This window comes from Motacilla alba, chromosome Z (assembly GCF_015832195.1).
Source record: "Motacilla alba alba isolate MOTALB_02 chromosome Z, Motacilla_alba_V1.0_pri, whole genome shotgun sequence".
In the NCBI taxonomy this organism is placed as follows: domain Eukaryota; kingdom Metazoa; phylum Chordata; class Aves; order Passeriformes; family Motacillidae; genus Motacilla; species Motacilla alba.
Genome location: NC_052046.1, coordinates 465,335 through 474,553, shown reverse-complemented (window position 1 = coordinate 474,553; position 9,219 = coordinate 465,335). Strand labels below are relative to the sequence as shown.

The 9,219-nt window shown below is 47.8% G+C and overlaps 1 protein-coding gene across 4 annotated transcripts in view; it reads left to right on the top strand.

Annotated features, from left to right (window-relative positions):
- The first annotated feature begins 319 nt into the window (after positions 1-319).
- WDR7 (WD repeat domain 7) overlaps positions 320-9,219 on the top strand; it is a 55,762-nt gene continuing 46,862 nt past the window's right edge. For 2 of the 4 annotated variants that reach the window (XM_038124413.1, XM_038124411.1), the window contains exons 1-6: positions 320-458; positions 6,242-6,410; positions 7,097-7,203; positions 7,910-7,988; positions 8,119-8,293; positions 8,887-8,963. In XM_038124413.1, the coding sequence (XP_037980341.1) occupies positions 6,255-6,410; positions 7,097-7,203; positions 7,910-7,988; positions 8,119-8,293; positions 8,887-8,963 (594 nt within the window). In that variant the 5' untranslated portion in view covers positions 320-458; positions 6,242-6,254. The other 2 variants (XM_038124412.1, XM_038124414.1) reach the window with 2 other exon arrangements.

Genomic DNA, 9,219 nt, shown 5'->3' with positions numbered 1-9,219 from the left:
AAAGAGATAAGTGCTTCTAATAACCACAAAATAAAACCAAAATTAAATCCAGGACTTTCTCTGACCCCCTTTGCAGCGTCATTCTTGACAACTTCCCAACCTACTTTAGAACACATAACGTCACTGCAAGATGTCTCATAATTCCGCTTTTCCTGCTAAACACCGGGAATATCCCCAGCATTCTACTCTCGCCGGCTGTAATTCAGAAGCCTTGCAGTAATCGCTAATTAATGAATTAATTTTTTAAGCAGGTAATCACCGGCTCCTCGCGCGCCCTCAGCGTCACCCGGCAGTTTTCCCCCGGCAGCGGCGCGCTGCCGTCAAGCGCGCCGGGCGGAGCTTTGCGGCAGTGTCGCGGGACGCGGTGTCATCCGGCCGCTGCCGCACCGAGCGCGGCGGGGCCGCGGCGCCCGGGGCACGTGAGGGCCGGCAGAGCCACCGGCACCGCGACCGGACAGGTGCGACCCGGGACCGGGCGGGAGAGCGGCCCCGCTGCCTGCGGGAACATGGGGACCCGCGGCGCTCCGCAGGCCCCGCAGCATCCGCTGCGCCGGGAGCGCTGAGGAGGGCCTGCGGCAGCGGGAGGCGCGGGGCGCCGGGCGTTCCGGGACCGAGACTCGGCTGGGCCGGAGCCCAGGGAGCCCGGACACCGGTAACGGAGCAGGATGGGGTTTGGAGTCCCGTCAGGGTTCCCCTCAAAGCGAGCGCCAGGTTATTAATGGATGGAGGTTTCCATCGCTGCTAACGGAGCCTTACCTAAGGAGAGGCTCCTCGCAGGAACTGAGCCTCAGGGGGGCTTAAATGCCTTTTAATGCCGATTTTTGCTACCTCGCAGCCTTCCCCGGTTTTATTTCCCTTTCCTGTGCCAGACGCGGTGCTCTTGGCACCCAGGGATGGGGTTTGGAGCGCTCCAGCTGCTTTGGATAACTGTCCTTTGTGACAGTTCGAAACAGGAAAATTTACTGTGGGTTCGGTGTGTCATCACATGAAGCACCAGGGAAGCCTGCAGGTGCCTTCCGAAGGCGTTAATTAACTCCAGTCTCGCGTCCCAAATTAGTGTTTTGTTCTCTGTGAGGGTTTGGAACCTCCTGCATACCCGGGGAAGGTGTTCTCATTGTGTTCTCCCTCCCTCAATGGTCCCTCTTCTCCATCCCTAAGGAACCACTGGAAAGTCTAACCTGTCATTAAATTTAAAATCGTTACACTTTCCTAAAATGCACCAAGAGCCCATTCATAGCTAGATGATACATTTCACACTGTTTCATGCTATTTCTTAGTATTTTGGAGGCAGATGTTTGGAGTGTGCACACATATCCTGGGATGCATTCCTTCCTTAATGGAAGTACAAGTGTTTGGGAAGAGCTACTGGATTTGTTGTCTGGGGGCTTTTCTGGCTGTGAAAATCCACGGAGTGGATTTCTGGCTAGACCCCTTGGAAAGGGGCTTAGTTGAGTCTCGGATTCAGTGTTTAATTCCTTGTACTTGAAAAATCAGTTTAGTGGCTTTACTGAAATAGGAACTGATCCGGGATTATTAAATGTGCCTAAGTCCCACCTTCAAGCAGAGCAGTTCAAAGAGTCACTGGATTGTTCTGTCAGGTTAACAGATTATTTAAGAATTTTTTGGTTCATTTCCTCATTTAAATAATTGCTTTCTGTTGAAGTATTTAAAAAATCCTGGCTTTGGGAAGGTGTTTTTCCACATGCCTGCATTTGTCCTGTTTACTGTACAATGTTGTGACGTGTGTTCCACGTCCCTGCATTTATTGTATGTCCAAGACTAGAATTATTTCTATATTATTTGTTTGTTATTATTTGCAAGGTCCTATGTCAGAAAATTCCAAGTGAAGGGAATAAATACAGGGATGGTGAGCTAGATATGTGTGCATATATATCCCTGTGTACATGGAATAACAGAATAACCTGCTCCATTGTGTTTTGGGAGGACAAGCAGGATTTTGGCACTTGAGGATGGAGACACGTTTACCCCATGGAGGCACAAGTACTAACAGCAGGAATTGCACTCGTGGCCTCTCCATTTTGTGTTTCCAAGTTCCCTTTTCTGCAGGAAGCAGAGGGTTTGGGGCAGCTCTGAGGGGCCGCAGGGTGGAATTGGTGTGCGGTGATTCCCTGCCCGATTTTGGGCCCTTTTGGCACTGCGACAGTGCCGATTTGCTCCTGTGCTTTGTCAGCACTGATGTCAAAAAATGGAATTATTGATTGTTTCCAGGCAAAAAGGGATTTTGGTGCTGGCAGGGGCTGCACTTGGTGTGTGCTGGGGCTAAGCTCTGGAATCCAAATTGCTGGGGAATTAAGATGTGGCTTTTCCTGAAAAGGAAGTTTTTTATGAAGGCCTTGCGCTGCCACAGTCAAAAACTAGAAGGAAAGAGGTAGTTTTTATTTTTCCTCTCTCTCCCAGAGCCTTGCCATGAAACATTCTGAGCGCTGGGTTTGAAATGGGGCTGTCAGGGGGTTGATAATGTGGTTTCTGCTTGGAAAATCTGGGATCTCCTCGGGTTAGTTGTGTGCTATTGCTCTTGTGTGTTGTACTGTCCTCCTGTATGTTCCTTTTGAAAATTCCCTTTATTCGGAGTGGTGTTTGGAAGTGTTCAGAAGTGGCTCTAAATGCAGAATTGTTAAATGCAGGGTCCCAAGCAGCAATTCTGGGCCCCAGCAGGGGACTTTCTGTATTTATTAAAAAATGCAGCTGTTTTTGACAGCCTGGTGACACAGGAACAGTGTGACTTTTCCCTGGACTGGGAGCAGTATGGCAGCAGAGGCATGGGAAGGGACTTTTGTGTTGCTCAATGGTGTTTTTCAGCTCTGCTTTAGTCGTTTTTGGTTTGTTTCCTCACAAAAACTGAGTGGGTATTTCTGTTTGCTGTGGGTGGTTTTGTTCTTGTTGTTGATATTTGCATTTTTTTTCTGTTGCATCTGGACACTTTATTCCTGCTTTTATTCCATTTTTATGATGATTTCTCTGCAAATCAAGCCTGGTTTAATTGTAGGTCTTGGTTTGTTGAAAATGTTGTTTGAAATGCTGAATTAATTTCTCTTTCTGTGTTGTGATGGTCCAGACAGAGCAATTGATCCAGCATTGCATAACAATTAACTCTGCGGGGCCAGGTGTGGTTTGCAGCGTGCAGAAAGACTGGGTTTTTGGGCTTTATTGATCCTGATCATTACATTCGAGCTCTTAATTAAATAGCTTTTAGCGAAGATGGGCCAGTGGGCTGCCAGAAATGAGCTGCTTCGCTGGGAAGGGTCATTTGACGTGATATTACCGATTTTGTGATGTGGATTTTGTGGAAACCCCACAATTGATCCCTGACTTGTCAGCAGCCTCCCGGGAGCCGCGTGTAATCCTTAGCCATTCATTAGCCTGCCCTTGCTCGCTCCCTTCCCCCTTTTTTCCACGGACACAGTCTGTTCCAGTTCTCTGGCTGCAGAGGGTGGCAGCACTCATCAAACGGAGTAACAGCTCCTGTGGTTTTACACGCGTGAGAAATGACAGGGATCCCTGATGGAATAGATCAGGTGCTGCCGCAGGTTGTGCAGGGAAGTGTCCAGGTTGGAGTGACCTTTATTTTTCTGTCATAATTCAGATTTATTCCCTCTGAAGTGCTGTGAAACAGGTTTAAGGACCTGTGAAAACTCAAGGTAGAAGAACGTGCATACAGCTATAAAGACCCCACAAAACCACACATATTTTAAAACAGTTCTTCCACGAATTCTACCTGTTTTGGTGTGTTCATGCTCCTCTAAATCAGAGCTCTGCTTTGAGCTGGGGTGAGTTCAGAGCGTAAACCTTCACAAGATAATCCACAAGGAGTGTTTGGTTATTAATTTAACACGACCTTTTCACCGATAAGAAAACCTCAGTTCTAAAAGCATGGAAGTGCTAGGCAAGCTGGGAATGTTGCTACCACAAACAGAGGGTTGTTGTGGCGTTTAAGTCTTGTGCAAATTCAAGTGGGTTTTATTGCCACAACTTGAGTTTCTATTCCCAGTCATTGAGACCGTTTTGGCCCAGGGACAATTGAAATTCCACTGTGTTTTTTGTGTCAATATGTTCAGAATATCCGAAATGTTGCTGTAAAGATAGTGCTGGACCTGTTTCCTGCTGGAGAGTGGCCAGGATCCAGTTTATCAGTGGATTATACAAGGCTGATTTCACCTAAGGCAGGATATTCCATATTCCAACATGAACGTCTGTGAAGCAGGGACATAACAACACCAGGGGTATAAAAATGGCTTCAGCCTCAGGGCTTAAAACATTTGTAACTTCAAAATTACTCTAAAAAGAGGGATTTGGGCAAAAATCCTTGTGTGCACAGGGATGTGCTCTTTGACCCCCAACTTTTACTCCCCTCCTTCTTGGTTTGAAGGGTAATATTTTGGATTTTGGGGGACTGCAGCCTTCCCCCCACCCCCATAATGTAAATAAACAGCATCGTTGCCTCATACCTGGGGGTTCATATCCGTCTGTCCGTCTGCTGCTCCCCATCTGCTGCATCCTGGGACCTCCCAAATGTGAGGGGGAAATGGCGGGAACCATGAGGAGACACAATGGCAGAGATAGGAGGGGACTAGATGTTAGAAACATGAGGGGAATAGAGCAGGAAACAGGAGGGGAAAAGACAGAAAAAACATGAGGGGGAAAGGGTGGTAAACATGAGGGGGAAAAATGGCAGAAAAATGAGGGGGAAAGAGCAGGAAACGTGAGGGGAAAAGATGGCAAAAACATGAGGGAAAAAGACCAGGAAATGTGATGGGAAAAGATGGCAAAAACCTGAGGGAAAGAGAGCAGGAAATGTGAGGGGAAAAGATGGCAAAAACATGAGGGAAAAAGAGCAGGAAATATGATGGGAAAAGATGGCAAAAACATGAGGGAAAAAGAGCAGGAAACGTGAGGGGAAAAGATGGCAAAAACATGAGGGAAAAAGAGCAGGAAACGTGAGGGGAAAAGATGGCAAAAACATGAGGGAAAAAGAGCAGGAAACTTGAGGGGGAAAGGGCGGGAAACATGAGGGGAAGAGATGGCAAAAACATGACGGAAAAAGAGCAGGAAACGTGAGGGGAAAAGATAGAAAAACATGACGGAAAAAGAGCAGGAAACGTGAGGGGAAAAGATAGAAAAACATGAGGGAAAAAGAGCAGGAAACGTGAGGGGAAAAGATGGCAAAAACATGAGGGAAAAAGAGCAGGAAACGTGAGGGGAAAAGATGGCAAAAACATGAGGGAAAAAGAGCAGGAAACATGAGGGGAAGAGATGGCAAAAACCTGAGGGGAAAAGAGCAGGAAACCTGAGGGGAAAAAAACAGGAAACATGAGGGAGAAAGAGCAGGAAACGTGAGGGGAAAAGATAGAAAAACATGACGGAAAAAGAGCAGGAAATGCGAGGGAAAAGGTGGCAGAAACATGAGGGTAAAGAGCAGGAAACATGAGGGGGAAAAAGATAGAAAAACATGAGGAGGAAAGAGTGGGAAACATGAGGGGGAAAGATGGCAAAAACATGAGGGAAAAAGCAGGAAACATGAGGGGGAAAAGAGCAGGAAACATGAGGGGAAAAGGGAAGGAAACATGATGGGAAAAGAGCAGGAAACGTGAGGGGGAAAGATGGCAAAAACCTGAGGGAAAAAGAGCAGGAAACATGAGGGGGAAAGGGCAGGAAACATGAGGGGGAAAATGGCAGAAACATGAGGGAGAAAGAGCAGGAAACGTGAGGGGAAAATATAGAAAAACATGAGGGGGAAAAGGTAGGATATATGAGGGGAAAAGGGTGGGAAACATGAGGGGAAAAGAGCAGGAAATGCGAGGGGAAAAGAGCAGGAAATATGAGGGGAAAAGGGTGGGAAACATGAGGAGAAAAGAGCAGAAAACATGAGGGGAAAAAATAGAAAAAATGAGTGGGAAAGGGTGGGAAACATGAGGGCAAAAGATGGCAAAAACCTGTGGGAAAAAGAGCAGGAAACATGAGGGGAAAAGAGCTGGAAACATGAGGAGGAGGGGGCGGGAAGCCTGAGGGGAAAAGACAGAAAAACATGAGGGGAAAAGAGCAGGAAACATGAGGAGAAAAGGGTGGGAAACCTGAGGGGGAAAGGGCGGGAACCAGGAGGGGAAAAGATGGCAGAAACATGAAGGGAAAAGATTGGAGAAACATGAGGGGAAAAGATGGGAAAACCATGAGGGAAGGGAGCAGCCCGGGACGTGACTGATGTTGTTGCGCTGTTGGATTGCAGGCGCTCGGTGGCCATGGCCGGGAACAGCCTGGTGCTGCCCATCGTGCTGTGGGGCCGGCGTGCCCCCACGCACTGCGTGTCCTCCCTGCTGCTCGTGGATGGCTCTGTCATCGTCACCGGCTGCCACGACGGGCAGATCTGCCTCTGGGACCTGGGTCCTGACCTGCAGGTACTGGGTGCGCCATTCCCCCTCGGCCTGTCCTCCCTCTCGCCATGCTTGAGCGGCTGCTCCATCCTGCCCGCAGCGCTGTCAGAGGTTACAAAGAGGTGCTGTGGCTCTGGGGCTTCCTACAGGAGCAGCACCTTTTTTAACTCAGTCCAATTTCTTGGAGCTGCTCTAAACCAGTTGCTTTCTACTTGAGCTGCTTAATATTGTGTTGTGAAAAGGAGTTCCTTCCCAATATCCCATCTGGCAGTGGGAAGCCGTTCCCCCTTTTCCTGGCACTCCATTCCCTATCCCAAGTCTCTCTCCAGCTCTCTTGGAGCCCCTTTTGGCACTGGAAGGGGCTCTGAGGTCTCCCCTTATTTATGGATTTATGGGAACTCAACTGGGGAAAGCTCTTAATGTACAGCACAATCTTTTTCATTCAGCCGAACTCAATTTAAATTGAATTGAGCCAAATTCAGCTCCTGATTTGTAAATATTGAGAGGAGTTTGCAAAATGCTTTTCCCCCCCCAAATTCTCGTTCCTGTGTGAAGCAGAAAGTCTTTCAAGATGATCCATCCACTGCTGTGTTAATTAAACGTGTGTGCACGTAGGAATGGATATATAACACATGAAGTAGAAAGCTGGGATATGGATGTTCTGTTCATTTGTGGGATTTTGACTCCCTGTTTTCTTTCCCTGCTCCCAGATCAATCCCAGAGCTCTGCTCTTTGGTCATACAGCCTCAGTTACTTGTTTATCCAAGGCCTCAGCTTCCAGTGAAAAGCAATATATAGTGAGTGCATCAGAGAGTGGGTGAGTTTCTAGGTGTTTATTATGTGCAGAACTGCAATAGTGGGAATTTGTGCCCAGTTTATCCATAGATTCAATGCTGTGTTTGATTTTTATCCTCAAGAGAAAATTCCTCAGCAAATATATTTTACTTTTTGATTGGTTTTATTTATTAATCAGAGAGCAGAAGCAGGTAGAAGCAGGAAGAATTTCTTGTGCAATTGATATCCAAATAGATAGACATTTTTTAATCCAGAAAAGCTAAGGAATGATTTGCCTAAATAACCTTTTAGCAAGGAATTTGAGAGGAGAATGTGTCAAAATTTAGAATTTGCACCTTGGGCTGATTTCAGGACTGAGTAATCTCCTCCCATTGGATTTGAAACCAAAATGTGTTTTCCTCAGGAATTTATCTGTCTGATGGAAAGGAGAAAGCACCTCACAGATTCTGTTCTGATGAAATTTGAATATGAAGTTTTAAATTAAAAAGTACTGTAAAGGGGGGTAATAGCTGCTCATTTGAACTCCTGCAGGTTCTGTAATTTATCCTCACAGGGAACAGGAGGTTGTGTGGATTTAGGAGGACTGGAAAGTCCAGTGGATTTTGAGTTTCTCTAAATACAATTGACCTGATCCCTAATAAATGGTTCAAGTGAAGTTCCCCCCGGTTGGAGGGTTGGAAGTGCTTGGAAGCCTGGCCTGTTTTCCATGGGGTGTCCCTGTGTTTCAGGGAGATGTGCCTGTGGGATGTGAACGATGGGAGGTGCATCGAGTTCACCAAGCTGGCCTGTGCGCACACGGGCATCCAGGTGAGCGCTGGCAGAGCGGGAGTGTCCTCTGCAGGCAGCAGGGTGGGTTTGGGCAGCACACCTCAGGCCCAGGGTGATTTACTCCCTGTCCTGCACGGATTCTAATCTGTCTTCGCTCCCATCTGCGCAGTTCTATCAGTTCACAGTCGGCACGCAGCGGGAGGGGAGACTCCTGTGCCACGGGCATTATCCTGAAATTCTGGTCGTGGATGCAACCAGCCTTGAGGTTCTTTATTCTCTGATATCCAAGATCTCTCCTGACTGGATCAGCTCCATGGCCATCATCCGCTCCAACAGGACACAAGGTGATTGTTTCTGTGGCAGGCACACCTTCCACCATCCCAGGCGCTCCAGGCCCTGTCCAGCCTGGCCTTGGGCACTGCCAGGGGTCCGGGGCAGCCACAGCTTCCCTGGGAATCCTGCTGCAGCTGGATCAGCTGGCACAGCCTGAGGTGTCACCTGAGCACAGACTGGTTTGGTTCTGCTCACTGGGGTTAATTTGGTGGGCTTTAATTTCTGGCAGATGAGTGTCTTGCTGGGGTGTTCCTGTTGTGGAGAGTGGAGTTCCTGAGAGGTTTGGGGAGCACTGAGGAGAAAATCCTGACTAAAGGACTTCTCTCTTGTGTTAAGGCTCAGCAGTAGTTGTAAACTGGGCATTCCCAAAATCCTGGGGTGGGAAAGCTCAGCTCTTATCCCCACAACACAGAAATTGCTGGGACAACTGGAAATGAGCCCTGCTGTGAAGGGTTTCCTGCTAATGCCTTTCATTTATGCCAAATAAACATTCCCCCTGGAAGCACATGCTCCAGGAGTGCTTGGATCAGGGTTTCATTTATGCTCAGATGTGCCCAGGTGAGGAGCAGCTCTTTGTGCCTCAGGCTCATTTTGTGTTTCCCAGAGGACACTGTGGTGGCCGTGTCCGTGACTGGCATCCTGAAGGTCTGGATCATCACCTCGGAAGTCAGTCGGATGCAGGTAGGCACAGGCTGCTGGATTAGTGGCACTTCTGGTGGGATGGAGGGTTCTGTTCCTGATATTCTGCTGCTGATAGTCTTCTTCCTCTTTGCCAGTGGAAAATGACTTTCTGAATTTTCCTTTACTGATTTAAGTTGCCACCAGAATTCCTAATGCTTCTCAGAGAACCGATTTCCAAATGAACTGTAGGATTATGTCCAATTTTTCCACATCTGTTTTTTATTTGTACTGGTTAGGGATTTGGGGTAATATTTTG